Genomic DNA, 26,158 nt, shown 5'->3' with positions numbered 1-26,158 from the left:
CTCATGGTGGTGAGAGATGCTCCGTTCCTGTGCCGTGTGTGGTCCTCTTCGGTCGGCAGTAGGACTGCTCTGCCAGTGGCTGGGTTTGGCATAACTCGGCTTGTATCAGTTTGGCCGTGCCCCAGTGACTCACCCGTTTCAATTGACTGGGTTGGCTAATCGGTGTTCTGACGACCTCCGCCGCATTTCTCTGAGCCCTGTTTTTAGAGCACCGTGTCAAGCTTGTTTACACATCAGTAAGAACCCAGAGGCTTGGTTCCTGCCCCCCCCTCCCCTACACACACACACACACACACAGACACACATACACACATACACACACACACACACACACACACACACACACACACACACACACACACACAGACACAGACACAGACACAGACACAGACACAGACACATACACACACACACACTCCCATATTTTAAACAGTGGGAAATCTGGGTGATATGTTTCAGCCTGAAGGGGAATGATGGCTTGGGTGTCAGCCAGGCTTTCTGTCTGTGTAGGTGCCTTCTTTGTGGCTGTGTGTTTGTGTGTATATGCTTTTATTTGTGTATATATGTCCATGTTCCTTTGAGACTATGTGTGTGTTCAGGTTCTCCTGAGGAAGTGTGTGTGTGTGTTTGTCCCGGTCCTCCTGAGAGAGACAGAGAGTGTGTGTGTGTGTTCAGGTTCTGCTGAGAGAGTGTTTGTGTGTGTTTGTGTGTGTGTGTGTGTGTGTGTGTGTGTGTGTGTTCAGGTTCTGCTGAGAGAGTGTTTGTGTGTGTGTGTGTGTGTGTGTGTGTGTGTGTGTGTGTGTGTGTGTGTTCAGGTTCTACTGAGAGTGTGTGCACGCATTCACACTAGTATGTAAGTAAGCAGAGGTGCTTGTCAGGAGCCGGCACGGACACATCCCAAACAGCTCCCAGAGGCTCCCTCTCGCTCGGCTCTCCACCGCAGATGACGCAAGCACTTAATGAAGCCCTTTCATGTCCTCCGCCCAACTCACTCCACTTCTCCATCTCACCGGCACGGCTCTATCATTACCGCCGCACTCTCTCCACACCGCGCCGCTCTCAACGGCCCAAGGTGTTAGCGCACACCCAAGGGGACTTTCTCTTTTTTTTTTTTTCAAAGGAGCTCATAAAGTATTTAAGAAAAAAAGAATCAGACATTTAACGGGGGTGTTTCTGGGCATGACTGACACAAACAAGTCTGCCAGTGTTTTTGGAGGCCTTCAGGTGTCCGTGGTGTAGTCGTCCGTAAGGTCTTCGCGTGCCACTGGCAGTTATGGAGGCGAGGGAGGGGAAAAACCTGCTGTTTTACAGACTTCAGTGTGAGGGAGATCAGAAATGAGCTTGGCATGCAGAGATCACATAAATGTTGAGCCAGTAACGACTTTGTTGACTTTGCGTGTTGTGTTTGGGGTTGTGGCTAAACTCTGTCGGAAGGTTTGACACCTGTGTGTGTGTTTGTGTGTGTGTGTGTGGCTGTCTCCCTCTTTTTGGTTGCTGGGTGACACTCATGCATAAGCTCCTCTCTGTTTAATTTGTTGCTGATAGAATTAACATGTCTGTCAGTCTAGTAAGCACACTGCCTCTGTGCACTCTGCTCACTGCCACAAGAGAGGTATTGTGGGTTGAGCAACCAGTTTCTCAGTTTATACCTAGACACTAGGAACAAATGCCTCGAAAGAGTCCTCTACTTCAGCACAGTCTCTCCACATGACCTACTACTTCCTCTGTAGCCCAGTTAACATCTCTGCGCTCCCCTTTTATTTGGTCCAGCTACATGACGGCCATGACTGACTCCGAGGAGGAGGACAAGAAGGGGAGAGAGGCAAAGGAGGAGGAGGAGGAGGAGGAGGAGGATGAAAACCAGGAGGAGCCGGACGAGCTGAGCATCCTGCTGGAGAGCGCGGACGCCCTGCACGCTAAGGAGACCGAGAGGGGGGTTGGACTGGCCCCACTGCTGGAACGGAGAGGGCAGGTGAGTGTAGTAGACAGGATTGTAAGATGGCTTCCCCAGACATAGCAGGAGCGCCAACTGTTTGTATCGGCTTCGGTTGAGTTCAAACATCATTTCTCCAGTGTTTTCAAACTGGCCTCCTGAGAGGATTGAACACGTCAGGCCTAATTGACGGGTCTGTTGTGAGACTGGACCAGTGTTCAGATAATCAGTCAGCCAGTCAGGCCAAATCAGCTTTCCCATGGCCCACACGGCAACACCAGAGAGTAGGTCACTGCCTGCACTACATGTGCTTGGGTCTCTGCCCAGACAGTGGATATTCTCTGTGGTGTGGGTTCAGTCATTAAACCATTACCTTGTCAGCTAGATGATTGCCTGGTTAATTGATTTACTTAACGCTCATCCATCCCAGGAGGAGAGAGATAGTGAGGATAGTAAAGAGCAGACAGGCAGGGATGAGACAACAGACCAGCAGCAGGGAGCAGACAGCGCTCACCCGGAGGTAGAGAAGGGAGACGCTCAGGGCGAACCGCTGCAGAGAGGTGGCCAGGTGAGTAGAAGATGCGAAGGAGCCGAGGGGTGTCGATTGGGAGACATGTAGCCAGAGGTTGGTATGAGGTCAGACCCCGCCGCAGTTCTTTTGTAACCTTAAAGTCCCAACCTCTCAAGGTTCGCCTTCGCCACTCACCCACCTTGTGATGGACACAAGCCGACACAAGCATGTTAGGCTGTGTTAACTAGCCTTACGCTCTTGCAGGGTGCCGACGTCACACGTCAACGTAAAGGGGGAAGTGTGGCTCGGGGGAGAAGGGTAGAGGGAGAGGGATCCCCAATGCAGATATACCACTGAGGCAGCACAGTAACAGGCCTCATTAATGGGAATGAGGAATATGAATGAGGTTGAGAATTCTGGAGGGATGTGAATGGGGTTGGGAATATTTGGAGAATGTGAATGAGGCTGGGAATACTGGGGGAATCCAGGCTCTCATGTTTGCTTACCCTAGATGTTTGGCAGACTCTCTAAGACTCCCAGGTTACACATACTGTGTCAGAAGTTTCATTCTAAAGAAGGCGTTCCTTTTGTTCTGCCAGTGCTCTTGACAATATCTGCGATCTGCAGTTATTTAGAAATTCAACTGTATAAATAATTATGGATTATTTCGTAAACGAACACACAAGCACTGTTTCATTCTTCCGCTCCCTGCTTCACTTTGTTCATTGACTGATTGGTTGATTGATTGATTAATTGATTAAATGATTAAATGCTTGACTCAATCATCCCTTCATTCATTAACTAAATCCTATCAGGAGCTTAAAGGTGATCAGAGTAGCGGTCAGCTGAGCAGGGAAGAGGTAGAAGATGATCCGAGGGCCCTGCTAGACAGAGCAGACTACTTGCATGCAGTAAAGGAAAAGAGAGCAGGCACTCTGGCCATTCTGCTGAAGAGGAGGCAGGAGGTGGGATGATAATAATTCACCAGCTTGCACTGTGTGTGTGTGTGTGTGTGTGTGTGTGTGTGTGTGTGTGAGTAAAAATCAGAGGGAGTGTGTGGTCTGTTTTAGTGCGTTTAAGGGTAATGGTGACTTTTGTCTTCTATTGTTGAGTGTCTTGTCTTCTCTCCTGGCACAGTTTGAACAGGACTATGCCTTCATGTGGCGGTTGGCGCGGGCCTACTCTGATGCCCATGACATGGCCCAGGACAGGGAGGAGAAGAAGAGCATGGCGGAGTCAGGTAATGTCAAGCCAGGTCCCATCAGCCCTTATCCTCATGGTTCAGAGGCCATGTGCCATCCACCGTCCCCACTGTGCTAAAGAGCTCATCACAATAATAGATCTCTCTTACTTTGTCATGAAGGAGGATGTTGGATGGCATAAACACTAATTGTGCTTCGTCTCCTCTTTGCCTTCTTTGATAAATCTGTTCTCTATTTTAATCACTGAGATGATTATTATATGGACTTAGAACCTCAACGAGCCTGTGTGTCCTGTCACTGGTGTCCAGTTCTGTAGAAGGACAGCAGGGGTCAGCTTCTACTGTAAGGACTTGTAGCCTGGCATCTATTTGGGCGGAACAAGCAATTTGCTGTTATTTGGAAAAATCAGCACACATACCAAGATGAACGTAAATGTCCTCTGCCCCGGTGTTTTACCAAGAGAAAGCCTAGGTTTCATTGCTCAGAGTGAGACCTTATTTTGTTTTTGTTTTGTGTTTGTTTTTCTTTTCTTTTTTCTTTTTTTTTGACTAGAAGTAGCCCCAACTAGGCTCCTTGGACAGAGGAGCGATTCTTTTTCAAAACAGCCGACTTTTCACCGGAGTTCACACGCTTGCAAACATGTGTGGTGTTGCATGACGTTATGCCTTGGCACAAGTGGAGCTGCTTCCAACGTCAGTTCTATAAAGGACAACAAGGAGTTCTCTCACCCCTCTCAGTTTGCTACACAAACACAATTTGGGGTGATTTTGGCCACAAGCCACAACACATACATACACCCACCCACACTGTGCTCCATCTCTGCAGAAGTTTAACATTTAATCCTGCGTGTGTGAGACTTTGGATAAAGCACTCGACTCGACTGGTATGACGTAGAAACTTAACCACGTTTAGTTTTTCCATTGCATTGGCTGAAGAGATGCCTTAAATCTTGAAGCGGAAATTGTGGTCCTCAAATTAGCCGTTGCCCAGCCACTCTCTCCCGATTCATCTCGTTCTCAGAGCAACTCTATACTGGGGTAGGAAGACACATCTGTGTGTGTGTGTGTGTGTGTGTGTGTGTGTGTGTGTGTGTGTGTGTGTGTGTGTGTGTGTGTGTGTGGGTGCTTGTGTAAGACTTTATGAGGACTGGATCTGCCTGTTCCTCTATAATCCCTTTGTCATTGAGGAGCCGTTAATCAAGGCCAGGCAGGTGCTTTCCGCGAAGGCTTTCATTGTCAAAGATGTGGACGGTAATATTCTCACAGCTATTTTTAGTCCACAAGGCCCACAGAAAGCAATGCAGTGTGTCTAAATATAGATGTGGGATGAGAGTGTTCTGCCTTTTCATGGAAGTGGCAGATATGTGGATATAATTGTGTGTGCGTGTGTGTGTGTGTGTGTGTGTGAGTTTGTGTTTGCGTGTGTTTCCTCTGAGCTAACATGACAATCAGATGACAGGTATATGGAGGTGTGAGTGACGTCTGTCTCCTCATTCAGGGAAGAAAGCAGGAGAGGAAGCAATCGCACTGAACCCCGACTGTGCTGATAGTCATCAGTGGTGAGTATTAAAGAAATATAACTTTGCTTCTGTTTTGAAGCACACACACACACACACACACACACACACACACACACACACTGATACTTTTTTCTCTTTCATTGTCATGTTTGCCCCGAGATAAATGATCTTGCTGGGGACAAATAACATTAGCAGGAAAAAGTACTCTGAACTTGAACCCCCCTAACCCCCGCAATATACACAAACACACACACACACACACACACACACACACACACGGACGTCTAGAAGTGGTAGCCTCGCGTGTCTACATACCAGTAGCACCTGTAGTTGTTCCTGCGCTGGTAGTAGCTGTGCTGATAGTATCAGAGGCCTGCAGGAATGCTAACAGCAGCCGCCTGTCTCCCGATATCCCAGTGCAGACGCCTCTGCTGCTGTTGACTTGATGTCGGGCCAGTTTGAAGTCCTAAACACATATGACATGGTTTGTCTCAGTATGCTACATTTTACATGCTACCCCCAACGCAAACACACCACACACCCCCACACACCACCACCAAACCCACTGCCATCTGTCATCTCTTCTCCACGTCTCCAGTTCACTTAAGTGTCAGTTCGCCTTTGGTGTCACCTCAGTGTCCCCCCAGTAAGGACCTGTAGTTTGATCTGTAGTTTGATCTATGTAAACTACTGACTATGCACCTCGCCCTCCCATCTCAGTGGCAGGTTCAGTACTGAATAACAGCATGCCACTTTTGGCTCCTGAATGCATTATTCTGAGTTTTTGTGTGAACATGCAGGTAAAGCTCCTGTGACCTATGGTCTCGCTCACACAATGAAGCCATTTCCATCAGCTCCTGCACGTGCTCCTTTGCGCCGCCAGCTGAGAGGAGAAGGCTGTGTTTGTTTAGTTAATTAAAAGAGGCATTTAAAGAAAGCAAGCTTATGGCTTAAAGGCATATCCTCGGCAGGAATGTGTAAAGAACATTATTGGCACAGAGAGTGCAGGCTTGTTGTGCGGAACAGCGCGAGTGTGTAAGGCAGGTATGTAGTCAGACGAGGACTGAGAGGGACCTCCTAACATGCGTGTGATTAATGGAGGCCACTTCTTTTCTCTTGAAAAAATGTATCATATGGCTAATGCGTCATGCCTTTCTTACTTGTTTGTTTGCCTGCTTTTTTGTTTTGTTTTGTTACAGTTACCCCCTCCAACAAATTATTTCAGTCCATTCTCTAGAGAGTTTAACCCATCTCCCATTTTGTTGCCATGGTTTTTCGGCCGGCAACGGTATTTTGCCTTCTGGCTGTGGTGCCCTGTGGCGTAGACTTCGCCTCTCTCAAGGGTGGATGAGGAAGGCCGGAACGTTGAAGATCCCATCACCGCTGCTGCTTGGCAGTGGTGAGCACTCTGTGCTTCCGCATGGCGGCGGCGCGACGGGCAGGCAGGCAGGCAGGCGGGCAGGCATGTGAAGGGCACTTGAGGCTGTCAGGAGAGACTGGGGGTAGGAGTCAGGAGCACAGGCCCGGGCCCCTTCTCCGCTCTGAGGAGAAGGGGCCAATTGCATTCCTGCCAGCTCACTCGTGGCCACACACACACACACACACACACACACACACACACACACACACGCACACACTCTTTCAAACATCAAATGCACAAATACACAAAATACACACACTCATACTCACTCATACTTCCAGTAAAATGCACACACTAGTCCACACAAATCTGTATGCATGCAGTTGACATACCCACTGTCAGCGGCACCAGTTTTGCTCAACACAACTTTCTGGCTTTGGGCATATTGCACCTGTACGTGATCGTAAATTCACCACTGTACTTGTGTGTGTCAGTGTGTGCATGTGTGTTGTAATGTGCAGCGGCAGCTGAGCGACTGCTTTGCCACCTATAGGCGTCTGATCCCAGCAGGCTGAATATAGCCCTGTGTAAATCTCCATGAGTTGGGAGCTGGCCACAGGGAATAGCCGTGCACAGCCATGTCCACACACACACAGGTCACTCTCACCACCACACACACACAGGTCACTCTCTCCTCCACACACACACACACACACACAGGTCACTCTCACCACCACACACACACAGGTCACTCTCTCCTCCACACACACACACACACACACACACAGGTCACTCTCACCACCACACACACACAGGTCACTCTCTCCTCCACACACACACACACACAGGTCACTCTCACCTCCACACACACACAGGTCACTCTCTCCTCCACACACACACACACACAGGTCACTCTCACCACCACACTCACACAGGTTACTCTCACCTCACTCTCTCCTCCACACACACACACACACACACACACACACACACACAGGTCACTCTCACCTCCACACACAGGTCACTCTCCTTCACACACACACACAGGTCACTCTCTCCTCCACACACAGGTCACTCTCACCTCCACACACAGGTCACTCTCACCTCCACACACACACAGGCACTCTCTCCTCCACACACACACAGGTCACTCTCACCACCACACACACACACACACACACACAGGTCACTCTCTCCTCCACACACATGTCACTCTCTCCTCCACACACACACACAGGTCACTTTCACCACCACACACACACACAGGTCACTCTCACCTCCACACACAGGTCACTCTCACCTCCACACACACACACACACACACACAGGTCACTCTCACCTCCACACACACACAGGTCACTCTCACCTCACTCTCACCTCCACACACAGGTCACTCTCACCACCACACACACACACACACAGGTCACTTTCTCCTCCACACACACACACAGGTCACTCTCTCCTCCACACACATGTCACTCTCACCTCACTCTCACCTCCACACACAGGTCACTTTCTCCTCCACACACACACACAGGTCACTCTCACCTCCACACACACACACAGGTCACTCTCACCTCACTCTCACCTCCACACACACACAGGTCACTCTCACCTCCACACACAGGTCACTCTCACCTCCACACACACACAGGTCACTCTCACCTCACTCTCACCTCCACACACAGGTCACTTTCTCCTCCACACACACACACAGGTCACTCTAACCTCCACACACACACACAGGTCACTCTCACCTCCACACACAGGTCACTCTCACCTCCACACACAGGTCACTCTCACCTCCACACACACACACAGGTCACTCTCACCACCACACACATGTCACTCTCACCTCCACACACACACACAGGTCACTCTCACCTCCACACACACACACAGGTCACTCTCACCTCACTCTCACCTCCACACACAGGTCACTTTCTCCTCCACACACACACACAGGTCACTCTAACCTCCACACACACACACAGGTCACTCTCACCTCCACACACACACACAGGTCACTCTCACCACCACACACATGTCACTCTCACCTCCACACACACACACAGGTCACTCTCTCCTCCACACACAGGTCACTCTCACCTCCACACACACACACAGGTCACTCTCACCTCCACACACACACAGGCACTCTCTCCTCCACACACACACACACACACACACACACACACACAAGTCACTCTCACCACCACACACACACAGGTCACTCTCACCTCACTCTCACCTCCACACACAGGTCACTCTCTCCTTCACACACACACACAGGTCACTCTCTCCTCCACACACAGGTCACTCTCTCCTCCACACACACACAGGCACTCTCTCCTCCACACACACACAGGTCACTCTCACCACCACACACACACACACACACACACACACACAGGTCACTCTCTCCTCCACACACATGTCACTCTCACCTCACTCTCTCCTCCACACACACACAGGTCACTCTCTCCTCCACACACACACAGGTCACTTTCACCACCACACACACACACAGGTCACTCTCACCTCCACACACAGGTCACTCTCACCTCCACACACACACACACACACACACAGGTCACTCTCACCTCCACACACACACAGGTCACTCTCACCTCACTCTCACCTCCACACACAGGTCACTCTCACCACCACACACACACACACACAGGTCACTTTCTCCTCCACACACACACACAGGTCACTCTCTCCTCCACACACATGTCACTCTCACCTCCACACACACACACAGGTCACTCTCACCTCACTCTCTCCTCCACACACATGTCACTCTCACCTCCACACACGCACACAGGTCACTCTCTCCTCCACACACATGTCACTCTCACCTCCACACACACACAGGTCACTTTCTCCTCCACACACACACACAGGTCACTCTAACCTCCACACACACACACAGGTCACTCTCACCTCCACACACACACACAGGTCACTCTCACCTCACTCTCTCCTCCACACACATGTCACTCTCACCTCCACACACACACACAGGTCACTCTCACCACCACACACACACAGGTCACTCTCACCTCACTCTCACCTCCACACACAGGTCACTCTCTCCTTCACACACACACACACAGGTCACTCTCACCACCACACACACACAGGTCACTCTCACCTCACTCTCACCTCCACACACACACACAGGTCACTCTCACCTCACTCTCTCCTCCACACACATGTCACTCTCACCTCCACACACACACACAGGTCACTCTCACCACCACACACACACAGGTCACTCTCACCTCACTCTCTCCTCCACACACAGGTCACTCTCACCTCCACACACAGGTCACTCTCACCTCCACACACACACAGGCACTCTCTCCTCCACACACACACACACACACACACACACAAGTCACTCTCACCTCCACACACACAAAGGTCACTCTCACCACCACACACACACACACACACACACAGGTCACTCTCACCTCCACACACACACAGGTCACTCTCACCTCACTCTCACCTCCACACACAGGTCACTCTCACCACCACACACACACACACATACAGGTCACTTTCTCCTCCACACACACACACACAGGTCACTCTCTCCTCCACACACAAGTCACTCTCACCTCCACACACACACAGGTCACTCTCACCACCACACACACACACACACACACACAGGTCACTCTCTCCTCCACACACACACAGGTCACTCTCACCACCACACACACACACACACACACACAGGTCACTCTCACCTCCACACACACACAGGTCACTCTCACCACCACACACACACACACACACACACAGGTCACTCTCTCCTCCACACACATGTCACTCTCTCCTCCACACACACAGGTCACTTTCACCACCACACACACACACAGGTCACTCTCACCTCCACACACAGGTCACTCTCACCTCCACACACACACACACACACACACACACACACACACACACAGGTCACTCTCACCTCCACACACACACAGGTCACTCTCACCTCACTCTCACCTCCACACACAGGTCACTCTCACCACCACACACACACACACATACAGGTCACTTTCTCCTCCACACACACACACAGGTCACTCTAACCTCCACACACACACACAGGTCACTCTCACCTCCACACACACACACAGGTCACTCTCACCTCACTCTCTCCTCCACACACATGTCACTCTCACCTCCACACACACACACAGGTCACTCTCACCACCACACACACACACACACACACACACACACACACACAGGTCACTCTCACCTCCACACACACACAGGTCACTCTCACCTCACTCTCACCTCCACACACAGGTCACTCTCTCCTTCACACACACACACACACAGGTCACTCTCTCCTCCACACACAGGTCACTCTCACCTCCACACACAGGTCACTCTCACCTCCACACACACACAGGCACTCTCTCCTCCACACACACACACACACACACACACAAGTCACTCTCACCTCCACACACACAAAGGTCACTCTCACCACCACACACACACACACACACACACAGGTCACTCTCTCCTCCACACTCACACAGGTCACTCTCACCTCCACACACATGTCACTCTCTCCTCCACACACACAGGTCACTTTCACCACCACACACACACACAGGTCACTCTCACCTCCACACACAGGTCACTCTCACCTCCACACACACACACACACACACACACACACACACACACACACACACACACACAGGTCACTCTCACCTCCACACACACACAGGTCACTCTCACCTCACTCTCACCTCCACACACAGGTCACTCTCACCACCACACACACACACACATACAGGTCACTTTCTCCTCCACACACACACACACAGGTCACTCTCTCCTCCACACACAAGTCACTCTCACCTCCACACACACACAGGTCACTCTCACCACCACACACACACACACACACACACAGGTCACTCTCTCCTCCACACACACACAGGTCACTCTCACCTCACTCTCTCCTCCACACACATGTCACTCTCTCCTCCACACACACAGGTCACTTTCACCACCACACACACACACAGGTCACTCTCACCTCCACACACAGGTCACTCTCACCTCCACACACACACACACACACACACACACACACACACAGGTCACTCTCACCTCCACACACACACAGGTCACTCTCACCTCACTCTCACCTCCACACACAGGTCACTCTCACCACCACACACACACACACATACAGGTCACTTTCTCCTCCACACACACACACACAGGTCACTCTCTCCTCCACACACAGGTCACTCTCACCTCACTCTCTCCTCCACACACATGTCACTCTCACCTCCACACACACACACAGGTCACTCTCTCCTCCACACACATGTCACTCTCACCTCCACACACACACACAGGTCACTCTCACCTCCACACACACACAGGTCACTCTCACCTCCACACACACACAGGTCACTCTCACCTCACTCTCACCTCCACACACAGGTCACTCTCACCACCACACACACACACACACACACACACACACACACACAGGTCACACACACAGGTCACTCTCACCTCACTCACCTCCACACACAGGTCACTCTCACCACCACACACACACACACACAGGTCACTCTCACCTCCACACACACACAGGTCACTCTCACCTCCACACACACACACACACACACACAGGTCACTCTCACCTCCACACACATGTCACTCCTCCACACCTCCAGAGCAGCGCAGCCCTACTGATTGACGCAAGGGCACTCAGTGCCACTGATGCAGAACAGCACACACACTAGAGCCCACACTCTAGTGCTTGCCCAGCTGTGCGCCAGCACAAAGGTTAGAGCTTCTTGAGTGTTTTGGATTGTTGATAAGTGGACACACATATCCAGTTCCAGTTCTTCTTGGCTACAAGATGGATGAGTTTGCGAAGAGTTGAAGGGGAAAGATCATCTCTGATAAGTTTCTGATACAAGCACCGAGATAAAGAGCCTGTTCTGAGACAACTTGTACAGGTTGATCACAGTCCTCAAGAGCTGTATAGTCTAAACATTTCTAAATGTGGATTTCCTATGTGGATTGTGTCGGCTAGGATATACATTGGCCTTCGCTGTGGCTGGAGGTTCAGAGGCATGGAAGCATATGTGACCATGACAACTTGTGTGTCCTACCAATCAGACACCAGTGTGCCGAAAGCAACAGGAGAGATAAGGCAGCTTCTCCTGCACCGTTGTCTGGATACATCAGGACCACACACGTCACATGCCTGTACTCAGAAAACCACACAAGGACACGCATGCATAAACACGCGCAGACACACACGCACACCTCAAACAAGGCAGTGTTTACACACAGACACAGACACACACACACACACACACACACACACACACACACACACAAACACTGTCTGTAACTGTCTGTGTCTTTGCTGCTGCTTGAGAGGTGCTCCTTGAGGTTAAATGGATAAGTTGCTTGGTGCTCAGTAAGTTGAGCAGTTCTGAGTTGCCTTTAGAGGCACAGGAGTGTTGCTCTGAGATGCCTTTAGAGGTACAGGAGTGTTGCTCTGAGATGCCTTTAGAGGTACAGGAGTGTTGCTCTGAGTTGCCTTTAGAGGTACAGGAGTGTTGCCTTTAGAGGTACAGGAGTGTTGCTCTGAGATGCCTTTAGAGGTACAGGAGTGTTGCCTTTAGAGGTACAGGAGTGTTGCTCTGAGATGCCTTTAGAGGTACAGGAGTGTTGCTCTGAGATGCCTTTAGAGCAGTGTTTCTCAAACTTTTCCAGACCAAGGACCACTTAGCCAATAAAAAAAAACTCGCGGACCATCTAACTAAATAGTATATCCCCGGAACAACAGGCCTCCTACCCAGACCTGGCACTCCTTTTTTTTATCGGTAGGCTAGTTATAGATATGACAATGCGCTAGTCAAAGCATCTGAAACCCTGCTCCATGCGTGACTTGGTTAAGTTACAAACTATAGTTCGCTCACAGCCTGATACTCCCATCACACACTCAGACACGCCGATGTATCACTAAACACCAATAAACACAATGATGTGTGTAAATAACCCCATATAAGGGCTATTATTTTGGGTTGATTGCCTACTTTGGATTTGCCTTATTGATCTTTGATGTGTGCCTAAATTATAATGTATTGTTTGAAGAATGTATTGAGGTTTTATGCCACCTTATCTCTTATAGATAATTAGGACTTTTATTTTGACAAGGTAAAAAAGGTATCGCAGATTTGTGTTATGTGTTAATGTGAACTTCTCAGTACGGCTACAGATTTAGTTACGGACGGATGCACATGCATACATTTGAAAAGTTTAATGGTTTAATGGACACGTATGAGGCCAAAGCTCTTACGGTGGTGATAGTTTGCCAGTTTATTGAATGTATAAAGAAGAAAGAAGAAAATAAAAGAGTAATTTCACCAGCAGTAAGTTTTATGCCACTATACGGGGATCCGTTACAATGCGCATACCGACCAAGTGACCGCAGTAATTCACTACCAACCGTAGGCTAGCCGACTGGCATTAATATAGCCATCCTAGTAGTCAACTTTTCATAATTATGAGTTGTCATTATCCAACGTCACACAACACAGCATAAAGTTATCATCTTGCTGTCTCTGCAGCGGGAGAAAAAAAACGCTGTTTGAATGCAGCTCCGCGGTGGAAGTGACCCTTCTCTTTGTCTGTGTCAGAGGCATTCTCATTTAATTTTCTTTTCATTGTCCCTGTTTTAAGCCACCGATCCATGACCTTCTTAATAGATTAGGCTACTCTTTAATAGATTAGGCTTCTACTGACTGTGTTCTCTTCATTCTGAGTTGTATGTTAGAAATGTCGCAATAATTAACTTGTGGCCGTCGCGGACCACTACGGGGCACTTGCGGACCACCAGTGGTCCGCGGACCACACTTTGAGAACGACTGCTTTAGAGGCACAAGAGTGTTGCTCTGTTGCCTTTAGAGGCACAAGAGTGTTGCTCTGTTGCCTTTAGAGGCACAGGAGTGTTGCTCTGAGATGCCTTTAGAGGCACAAGAGTGTTGCTCTGAGTTGCCTTTAGAGGTACAGGAGTGTTTATCTTTAGAGGCACAGGAGTGTTGCTCTGAGATGCATTTAGAGGTACAGGAGTGTTGCCTTTAGAGGCACAAGAGTGTTGCTCTGAGATGCCTTTAGAGGTACAGGAGTGTTGCTCTGAGATGCCTTTAGAGGTACAAGAGTGTTGCTCTGAGTTGCCTTTAGAGGTACAGGAGTGTTGCCTTTAGAGGCACAGGAGTGTTGCACAACATCCTGTTCTGTCCTGCTCCCACACCTGTCATTCTTTTATTTTTTTTCCTCTCTACCTCTTGCTGGCTTTCACACACTCATTCATCTCTTTCGTTCTTCCAGTTTCTTTTTTCCCTGTTTCTTTCTTTTTTTTCCCTCCTGTGTACAGAGGAACTCATGAGCTTAAGTTTCAGCTTGGAGGAAAGAACTCAAAGCAACACGAGGAGAGGCCCCAGGGGCAAGAAAAAAGTCTTTCACCAATACCTCTCTCTCTCTCGCTCTCTCTTTTCCTCTCTCTCTCCCCTTCTCCTTTTGTCCTTGAAGAAATTATGCTATTTTTCCCCCAAGCTTTTTAGAAGTAACATAAACTTTACGTAACTGTTTGTCTCCGCTCAGTCTTGGAAGCCTTAACAACACCTCCCCAACTTGTTCTCACCACTGAAAGCCCCCCCCCCCCCTTCTCCTGATGACTGCTACTGCAACCCCAGACTACTCTACACTCATGTCCTTGCATATCATAAATCTCTTATGCATGTCTCCTTGGCTCTCTTTATTAGACTGACTAGGCCCTCTCTGCTGTCACCCACACGTTTTTCAGTCATCTCTCCGAAACACAGAGACCTATGGTCTAATGGTAAAGCACCATTACACACAGTCACAAATGTCCTCAACTGGATGGCAGCTCAAATAAAGTGCTCCTTCTTTACACGTGACCATTTAGTTTAGTAAATAGAGTTTCTTTCTTGTTTAAAAAAAAAAATTCATAAACACAAGCATAAATTGTGTAAAAAAAAATTTAATAAAAAGCCTACCTTCTATCTTGACTGACTCATATGCTCATCTGTTGAGCATGCTGACAAGTATGGCCCATTCAGAGCGACTGCCATTCACTTTCCCTCTCCCGCAGTGTTTACCCATAACACTCTCCCATAGGGAAGCCCCGCATTCCTCAGCCAGGGATCATGCCAAGGCACTCATCCGCCTGCTCGGTCAATCAGGGAGCCGTCTCTCGGCCCTGCAGGGCACTGCCAGAACTCTTATCACATCGCCGTGCACGCCATGACAGTCTGTGGTGCACCAATACATGAGGCGGGTGAGCTGATGGGGGTGAGGTTGGTGCATGCGTGCATGCGTGCGTCCTGCAGGTCCGTTGAGCAACCTTTCCAGCTGTCAGTCTTCTCACCTGCCTGTTGATGGGGAGAATACTCCCTAATCACCTCTGGTATGTGACTTTGTTATTGCACACGCCTCCCCCTTCCATGCGAGATTTATTGCCTGTAATCACATTACGGACGGATCCAGCCTGCAAAGCTGAGGCAAATAAAAACTCACGTTGGCCCCATTTCCTCCCATCTCTCCTCGCCCTGTTCGCCTCTGCCTCTTCATTCCTCTGCTTACCTCTCTTTCATCCTCCCTTTCTTTTGGACTCGCTGTCTCCCCACAGTTCATCCCTCTCTTCATTCCAGTCTTGAAGATAATACACCCCTAGCTTCAGTATGCCCTATTACTTTGATAGATGGAACTGTTGGATCTTGGGAGTGTGAGGACCTCCGGGGCCTCTGGATGGGTCTGCTGGTTGAACTGTGTCTCTCTTGCTAGCCTTCTGTTGCATAGTGAATAGTAGCAGGACATGGGCAGAGCGCAACTGCCAAACCCAGTTGCCGTGGAGTGTTTTTGTTGGCCGTGGGTCGGGGCGCTGTGCCATGCACACAGCGTCTGGGCTCCTGTTGTGGTGCTGAGCTCACTACACTAACATATATACACACACACACACACACACACACACACACACACACACACACGCGCACACACACACACACACACACACACACGCACACACACACACCACCACACACCACCACACAGAAGACATACAGTTACACACATCATACACTCTCTCACACACACACACACACACACACGCACACCACACACCACACAGAAGACATACAGACACACACATCGTACACTCACACAAGCACAACACAACTTTTCCACACATAGCAGTTTCACAATAATGCCAGTGAACAATTGTATGTTTGCTGCAGGGTGTGCTTTTGTACCTAAATTAGTCATAGTATTTTCAGTAGTCACAGTTTAGCATATTTTAGATATGTAGTGTAGTGTAGTCTGCTAAATGACTAAATGTAAATGTAAACATGTAATGGAGATATATATGAGATTTATATGTTATACAATTTATGTCATAGTGAAGGCATACTTATATCAGCAGGCGCTGCATGGGAAAGGAACCCGCAGCTTTGGCTTTGAGCATGGCATTATTAAAAGGCTGAGCCATATAGTAGCCCAGGCTGTTTTGGCACAGATGCCATCCAGGCCGCTCGTGTGGGCCCTGGGCAGTATGCCCAGTCCGTTTCGCAGGGGTTAGGTAAGGTGCCCCCCCCCCCCCCCCCCCCCCCCCCCCCCCCCCCCGCCTGTAGTGGCAGAGTTCACACTGCAGTCACGCAACGGCAAGGCCACATCTCGCAGGCAGGCGCATGATAAGCCAGCTCACTTCTCATTGTTTGCTTTTCGAGCGTCAATCCGTTCAGACCGCCCTCATCTGATTAACAGACACTGAGTGTGTGAGAGAGAGAGAGAGAGAGAGAGGTTGATGGAGAGAGAGAGAGTAAAAGGGAGAGGGAGAGAGGTTGATGGAGAGAGAGAGTAAAAGGGAGATGGAGAGAGGTTGGTGGAGAGAGGAGAGAGAGGTTGATGGAAGAAGAGAAAGAGGTTGATGGAAGGAGAGAGAGAGAGAGAGAGAGAGAGGTTCATGGAGACAGAGAGAGTTGGGGAAAGAGAGAGATGGAGACCAGGAGACTGAGAGTAAGAGACAGACAGGAAGACAAACAAAGGGACAAAGGGAGAGTAAGACAAACACAGTAAAGGATGAACATAAGACTAAGGGTGCTTTCAGATGGACAGCGGCCCCCGCTCTCTGTCCTGCACCCTCCTGCCTGTTTTGAGTTGCTTAACTGAGAGTCGCCACGGTGAGGTAACCGTAGCAACTATTCAGTAATCAAACTACGTCTGGAAAGTAGTTCAGACAGTAGTTCAGAATTTGAATATGTGGCGAAACAAAGCTTTTCTTACATTGCTTTTGAATGAAAGGTTGGTTCATAAGTAGCCTAATGTCAAATCATGCACGCATATTTTGTTCAACAAGCGAAAACAAAGAAATTGCACCTTTTCGTTTGGGAAAAGTGATTGTTCTAAGCCATCTTTTAAAAGCATTTTCAGTCTGAGTAACTTGACCTGCACTGAACAGCTCATGGTCTGCTACCGCCAAAAATAAAGTTTCCTCCATTTTGTTCCTCGAACTAAAACATGATCTCAATGAATAAACAATGCTGATTGGACAGTTTCATCAAATTCCCGTGCCCTCCACCTAAAAAGTTTCCCAATTCGTAAGTCTCAGGACTGCGACGCCACCCAGACAGCCCACCCAGCCCACTTCTCATGGAAAATGAATTAAACACTAATGGGTGTCGCTTCCCATGTGAGAAGCTTGAAAAATAGGCAGAGTGAGCAAGCGGGAGAGATAGAGAATGGAAGAGGACTAGACAGAGAGTGAGATAGATGGAGAGGGTGAGAGAGATAGAGAATGGAAGAGGACTAGACGGAGAGTGAGATAGATGGGAGATGGTGAGAGAGATAGAGAATGGAAGAGGACTAGACGGAGAGTGAGATAGATGGAGAGGGTGAGAGAGATAGAGAATGGAAGAGGACTAGACGGAGAGTGAGATAGATGGAGAGGGTGAGAGAGATAGAGAATGGAAGAGGACTAGACGGAGAGTGAGATAGATGGGAGAGGGTGAGAGAGATAGAAGGATACACAGAAGCGGACAGACCCACAAAACCTTGTCTGAGTGGCTTCAGTGTGCAGCAGGACTGGCTGCCAACCAAGGTTCAAACTACAGCACACAAATTCCCAGTATACCGCTACCCCCATACACACTCACACATGTACACACAGTTACTCACACACACACACACCACTACCCCCATACACACACACACTCTCACAATTACTCATGCACACAAACACACACACACACACACACACACCCTACCCCCAGATACACACACTCACACAGTTACTCACACACCATCACTTTCGGCAGAGTAACAGTCTAGCCCCACTCCCTCTCCTGTCGGTCGACCTTTTCACCCGGTGCTTAAGAGCATAAAAGGTGTTTGTGTCCTCCTGCACAGTTTAAAGCTGCACACACACACACACACACACACTCACACACACACACACACACACACACACACACACACACACACATACACATACACACATAAAAGGTGTTTGTGTCCTGCTGCACAGTTTAAAGTTGAGTACCAGCAGGATTAGGGAGCTCTGTGCTGAAAGGCCTTTGATCACCTTATTCCTCCCATCTCACAACACTCGACACCAGGAAAGGAAATGCACACCTGCATACACACACAGACACACACACACACACACACACACACACACACACACAGACACACACATACACACACACACACACACACACACACACAGACAGTACATACTACATAGTGATGCATATTCACACGTGCACACAAACCCTGATGCACACACACATGTAAACATCCAAATATGTACACACTCTATCAGGGTGCGTGCCAGCACTCAAGTCTGCGATCTCAAATCTGTATGCACAGACACAACTAAGTATAAAGCACCTAGATACACACATACAGAGACAGACTGACACACACACACACACACACACACACACACACACACACACACACACACACGCACAAAAGAAAATACCATCCAAGCTTGCTTTGATTACTCATCCAGCTCTTAACAACATTTTCACAAATGAACTTGGAGGAGTACTGGAGGAGATCGGCCAAGTGGTGCCTTACAACTAGCGCTAATGAGGGGGATGGACCCACTGGCACTGACCCCCTTCGGTGTGGTTTCCTTGGAGCTGGTTGGTGACCCGGGGAAAGGGTGGTGTGTCTGGTGCCCCCTGCTCACCCTTGGCCTGGTCATGCCCACTGGACCAGATCCGTGTTGGGGGACGGGTCGCTGCCCGCGGGCTTTGTGTGCCGGCATCAAACAGGGAGGGCGGGTTCTGCTGGGAGATATGAGGCAGTAATGGGCGTCATGACTCGGCATGCCTGGATAGTTGGGTCACTCTCCTTAGAAAACAGCAGGAATGGGGTGCCTCGTGTTGAGTTTAAAATCATTACAGAAGTGTTGAGGGTTGCTGGGTCATTGTTTTCATTCTTTCTTTCTCTTTACCTTTCTTGTGCAGGTTTGCCATTTTGTGTGGACAGTTATCTGAGTATGACAGCATCCAGAATAAAATCAAAAATGGCTATCTGTTTAAGGTGAGTAAATGTGTGAAGATATGTCCGTTAAACTGCTCAAACTGATTACTCTTAGTCATCTATTAGCAATTTGCTCTGATTGCAAAAGCATAAAGCCCTCATGTTCCAGCAGTATATGTTCTGGACAGACATCCACATGTAAACCCCAGGTGCTGTATTCTTGGCCTGGAAAAACTTTCTTGGAATCATTATTTATGATCTTTCATGGAATCATAAAACAAAAATAGCACTCTCATGTATATACGTATGTGTGCACTAAGCTCTGAATGAGGTGTGAAATTATGTCTGGCTTTATTTATTTATATATATGTATATATAAAAATATCTGTATCTGTGTATATCTATATATATAGGACATTGTGTGGACATTCGGCACGTATGACTGTATTTAGATATGGGACTGGAGAAGTGGGCGGGTGTTCTGTTGTTCGATAAGAGCCATGCGCAGGCAAGGATCAGGCAGTGGAGCACCACGGCACGTAGCATCCATCATACCTGTCAACCAGAACCCAAAACATTGTTTATCTGCTCGACAGGTGAACAATGAAAGAGGAAAAGCGGGTGGAGAGAAAGAGAGAGAGAGGGAGGGAGAGAGGAAGGGAGGGAGTAGAGGGGAGAGTTTGAGCAGGCGTAAGAGAAAGTAAGTGAGAGTAAGAAAGTAAGAGAGCGGGAGTGTAATAGAGAGGGAAAACGTGATAAAGAAGATGTGAGTTATTCATAGGGAGACGTGATTTAGGGACAGTAAAGCGTGTTTGCTGGTGTGTATCGAACTCTTCAGTGATCATCAGAGACAGCAGCCGAGACTTAAGAGCAGGACTGAACTAGCCAAATAAAGGCTACCCAACCCCACTCTATAGACATGCTAACAAACCATCTCTCCCCCAACCTCACACACACACACACACACACACTTTGAGCTGTGTTTCTTCACCATCTCTCCCCAGGATCATCTCGACCGAGCCATTGAGCTGAAACCTGAGGACCCTCTCTCCTATTACCTGCTGGGCCGCTGGTGTTACGCCGTAAGTTACTCGCAACCCCGGCCCTTAAAATCCCACCACAATGCAGCTGGAGCCGAACACATTTTCATTGGGCCATTTCAGCCATCTTTGTCATTTAGCTGCTGTGTCCACCATCTCTACCCACCGCCTTCCTCCCACCTCTCTCCCCAACAGTTTGTTTTTCTCGCTGGTTGTTCCAGGAGACGTGTCCCTCTCGTGACATGAACACTGACATGCGAGCCGCTTTTGGCCAGCCATTGTGTCTATAAAATCAGACGGGCTCTGTTTAACTTGGGTGTTTGCCCCCTTCATCGCCGTTCCATTACTCTTCCACACAGGGAGCACATGTAATGTAAACACACTGAAAACATGTAAACACTTCTCAATGCAGACAGCAACCGGCCACCCATCAACTTTTTTTGTTGTTGTTGTTGAAAAGATTCTGAGGTGTTTCAGTAATGTTTGAGCGTTTGACATGGTGAAGTGAGCTGCACGGGTTGACCTACGACATGTTAGAGAGAGATGTACATATGTCGGAAAGGAATGGACGCAATAGCTTCATCCATCCGCGCTAAAACTTCCATTCAGCCATCACCACCTCTGTTTGGCTTTGCCAGTGCCGCCTCGTTTGAAAGAACCCGTAATGACACCGGGCCAACAGTACACCTGCAATTAGCAGACTCTTTCCTCCCTCCTTTTTTTTTTAAATCCTTCCCCTCCTGTTTTTTTCCCCTTCTGGCACGAAAGGGTGGAGAGGGAACATTTCATACACCCTTACAGCCGTTCCTGCCCCGAGCCAATATCTAATTCCTGGAAATGCGTGCGCCGGTGGAAAAGGTGGGGGCCGGTGCAGTGCCCAGTGTTTGCAAGATAACACGAGTGTGTGGGTGTGTGGAAACAAACTGTATATGCCTTGCTGTGCGTGCTTTCTGAACACAAATGTTTGTCAGGTTTTATGCGTCTGTCTCAGAGTAACAGATGGTGTTTTATGATTGGCTGATAAGTGCTTTGATTGGTCCATTTTGGGTGAAGGACAATGAATGTCCAGACTAAGCAGGATGAGAACAAGGGAAAAAACTTAATTCATTATGATTAATCTGTGGGAGTGGTGCCTATTGCACACGATATGGGCTAAGTGCTATTTGGTCAGGATTGCTAGTATTATTTGGAGCCATTAATGAATAGTGAAGTCCTTGGGGTTTGATTCCCTCTCTACTTTTCACCGCTCTCAAGTCTCTTCCCGGTCTCCTGTTCACGGTGTCAACATCTCACAGAAGGCAGCCATTATGTCCCCTTTACTGTTGTTACATTACATTTGATTTAGTGCCCTGATATTCACAACCCTTATTCACTCTCTTGCCCTGTGGTTTGGTAAAGCAATAGGACCCCGTCCCCTCTGGGTACCACGGTAACAACACACCACAGCTGTTACTCCAAACCCGGGCACTTCCTGTTGTAGATGTGTGTCTCAGTGTCAGATTTGTGTTTTAATGTCTCAGGTTGCTCAGTGCACGTGGATTGAAAGGAAAATTGCAGCTACTCTTTTCGGAGAGCCTCCCAACGCAACCGTCCAGGACGCCCTGAAGAACTTCCTGAAGGTACGGCATCATCACAGGGACATGTCACAGTCTGTGGCGTGATTCTTCAAAGCTAGACCTTAAACCCAGATTCAGTTTTGGCTTGTCTGTCATCATGATCTAGAGAGTGACTCCTGGGTGTATGTCATACCAACACGCCTTGATCGCCTGAGCACATGTCATACTAGCACATCCTAACATTAACACACCATGACCGCCTGAGCACATATAATACCAGCACATCCAACGTTAACGCACCCGAGGCACCCGGAGCTCCCCACTGCCAACTTTGTACATTCACCAGGGCTTAAGTTTTCCTTTTTATATTTTTCTCTCTGAAACAACTTGTACTACAAGCTTGAGGGCAAATGGAAAATCACTGTTCTTTCAGGGCAATCTTGAACACTGTTGCAGGAAAGACTAAAGACAAAAATCTCCAGCATAAAGGCTGCTAAGAATGAGGTGAATCTGTGAGACAGCTGCCCACTGATATGTGTGTTACCCAAGGTTAGATTGTCCCTCCATGAAACACATTGCCCTAGTTCCTCAGGCGCCATGAAAGATTGAGCTCAAAGGGCTGCTCTCACATGAACTAAGGGGACTGGAGTCATGGCAACGTACTTGTGCTCGTTCTTTCATCCACCCTGGACTCTGATGGTGCACAGGCAGGGGGGTGTGTTTTGTGTGTGTGTGTGTGTGTGTGTGTGTGTGTGTGTGTGTGTGTGTGTACAAGCGCGATATGCCCTCAGGTTGCTCCTTTTCCCTCTCTTTTTAACTCTTCATTCCCTCTCTCTCTTTCTTTCTTTCTTTCTTGTCTTGTTTCTTAAAGACCAAGTGCCCTGTATTTAAAAAGGGCTTAATCTATGTTCCCTCATTTCACATGTTTATATAGAGAATTGAAATTGCTCCTGGCCAAGATTCTCTTGCATGCCTCATCTTCATGTTTTGTATATCTCACCCATCAATTTGATTTAAGTGGTGTGTGTTGTAACTTGTTTCTCCTTATTGCCAATGCTCTGGGGGTGGTGGTGGAGAGGAGGGGTGGGATTTCTCGCTTTCAGCAAACAATTCGTGAAGAGTTATACCACAGCTGTGGCTGTGGCTGTGGCACGGGGTTGGCCTACAGAAACAGTGGCTGCAAGTGCCTAGACTTCCAACCAGGGGTTGAGTCAAAATAAATAAAAAAAATAAAAGAATGGCAGCTGTTGGCCATGTCTCTGTGTTCCCTGGAAGCACTGCAGGTCCAGACCCTCTGCTTGTAATTGCCCAATTTGCCTGCGATAGAGCGGCCACTGCCCTGCCACATGGGTCAGAGATGGGCCTCTGGGCTTTGCTTTGGCAGGCAGGGCAGATATGAGACGAGACTGGCACTTCTGGATTCTCTCTCGCTCGCTCTTCGACTGACCCTTTCCTCCCAGGCTAACTGCCACCAGAGGGGGCATGTCAGCAGAAAGCTCACAGCTTTTCTCTGGATGGAACCTCTGAAGTCGCCAAGCCTGTTTTAGATTGTCTAGGTGGGAGAGCTTTAGCTGAACTTTGAAAACAGCTTTGCAAAATGATTTCCTAAATGCTCAAAACATCTTTTCAGATGTCCCACTGTAGTATAAATGTCTGTAGAAGTCATTAGTTTAGTTTGTCCACACAAAAACAATAATTTCACATCTTTTGTGAATGACGCATGTACCGTATGCACCATGTACATCTTCTAAATAGATCCTTTAAACCAAAGTTTGTAATTTAAACTATTTGATTTTGAGGTTTGAACATAACTAAATGGTGGTCTTGAGTGATGAGGAAAACAACCTTAATTGTATCCTGCCTTAGGGTCTAAATCTCTTACACAGACAGAACATGTATCAGAGGGCTGTGTTGAGACGAGTAATTTATATAGATGAGGAATTAAAATCATAAAATGGCAGTGGAATGTTCCTCTAACATCTGATGTATTTTTATTGGCAGTCTGAAAACCTTCTGACAAAAAAACCTGTGACAAGACAAGTGCTCCGCTGCATTTGGTTCTGGAGATGTAGAAAATTGTTTACAAACACCGTCTCAGCCCTGTGGCGTGCATCGTTTGCCATTTCATTGATTTTTACAGCCGCTTAAAGCAGCATTCCAGCAATCTTCGGTGTGGGTTGTTGTTAAAATGTTCCCTTCTAAGATCACTCTGCCCTATCATTAACTCTGGCTTTAACGTCAGCAATCCCCAAATCATTTGTAGTTAAGATGAAATAATTGTCTGCTGCTGGTGCCATTTAAGAGTACAACATACATACTGTACTGTACATGCCCCCAATCTGGGGATTCTTCTCCAGTAAAAGCGATTCACTACTTATTCCTGAAATGCCTTGTGCAACATAGAGGCTGTTTAGATAAGTTAGAAGTGCGTACATGTTCCTGTCTAAAAGTAATAAACTAAAAAAAAACAAAGATGCCTCACTAATAGCAGGACCTCTGCCAGTATTTGATCCAACTGCTGCACTACTTCAGCACCTGGCTAATGGCTGAAGAAATAAAACTTCTTTAACTCAGTCCAGGAGCTGATTGGTCAAAATTAGGGGTGTGGCACGCTGTTAGGCATAATTAAGGACATGAGTCCGTCTGTTTTTTCTTCATAGAGCTCCTGCACTCTTCTCTAGTTTCCCTCACCTTACTTTCCCTCTATCTGTGTTCATCTTCAATCTTTAATACATGGGCCCCTTGCTGTTTATTCAGCTCTCCCTTCTTTGTCAACTGTCTTCTTTGTTTAATCTCCTTCTCGCTCTCCTCTTCCTCTGTCATTGTCCCTTTCTCTTTAATTCTCCCCAAGTAATCTACTAATTTTGTTCATTAGGCTGAGGAGATCTGTCCAAAGTACTCAAAAGCCAATCTCGTCTTCTTGGCAAAGGTCAGTGGTAGCAATTTTTAAATACGTAACACATAAAGGCCACAGATAAGGTAGTGTAGCACATTAAAACTTGATGTATTTGTCTGTTTGAACAGTGTTATAAGGAGTTGGGCCAGAAACAGCAAGCCAGAGAGGTGTGCAACACAGCATCCTGCATGGACAACACTACTAAAGAGGTAGGACAGTGTATATCCAGCTCAGACAAAACTACCTTGCTGTGAATTTGAGCTACAGCTGTCACATGTCCTTTCCACCAACGTAAACTAGCAGCTAGTTCTGGGCTGGTGCTAGTGAAGTTTCAGAGTTGGACTTGAACTTGCAAACCTTCTAAGAATCAGTTTGCTTTTCCACGGGCTAGAGAGCCAACATAGAACCATGTCATTACGTCACTGTATACGTCTCCGCTTTCCAGCAATGCCAGCTCCAAGCACAACAACAAAGGCAGACTAGCAAGCAAGCATAGCTACTAATTTCTCACATCAATGTTACGAACGTCAAACGTAACAATAATGTTACGAACC

General features: G+C 48.2%; 1 protein-coding gene across 8 annotated transcripts in view; it reads left to right on the top strand.

Annotated features, from left to right (window-relative positions):
* Positions 1-26,100, top strand: part of LOC105890964 (regulator of microtubule dynamics protein 2) — a 41,502-nt gene extending 15,402 nt beyond the window's left edge. For 6 of the 8 annotated variants that reach the window (XM_031578675.2, XM_031578676.2, XM_031578679.2 and 3 more), the window contains 8 exons: positions 1,771-1,972; positions 3,582-3,684; positions 5,144-5,204; positions 20,097-20,172; positions 21,117-21,194; positions 22,673-22,771; positions 25,584-25,637; positions 25,733-26,099. In XM_031578675.2, coding sequence (XP_031434535.1) covers positions 1,771-1,972; positions 3,582-3,684; positions 5,144-5,204; positions 20,097-20,172; positions 21,117-21,194; positions 22,673-22,771; positions 25,584-25,637; positions 25,733-25,858 — 799 coding nt within the window. In that variant the 3' untranslated portion in view covers positions 25,859-26,099. The other 2 variants (XM_031578674.2, XM_031578681.2) reach the window with 2 other exon arrangements.
* Positions 26,101-26,158: the final 58 nt, after the last annotated feature.

The sequence above is a fragment of the Clupea harengus genome, chromosome 13 (genome assembly GCF_900700415.2).
Source record: "Clupea harengus chromosome 13, Ch_v2.0.2, whole genome shotgun sequence".
NCBI lineage: Eukaryota > Metazoa > Chordata > Actinopteri > Clupeiformes > Clupeidae > Clupea > Clupea harengus.
Note: the sequence above shows the minus strand (reverse complement) of the source record. Positions and strands in the feature narration are given on the sequence as shown.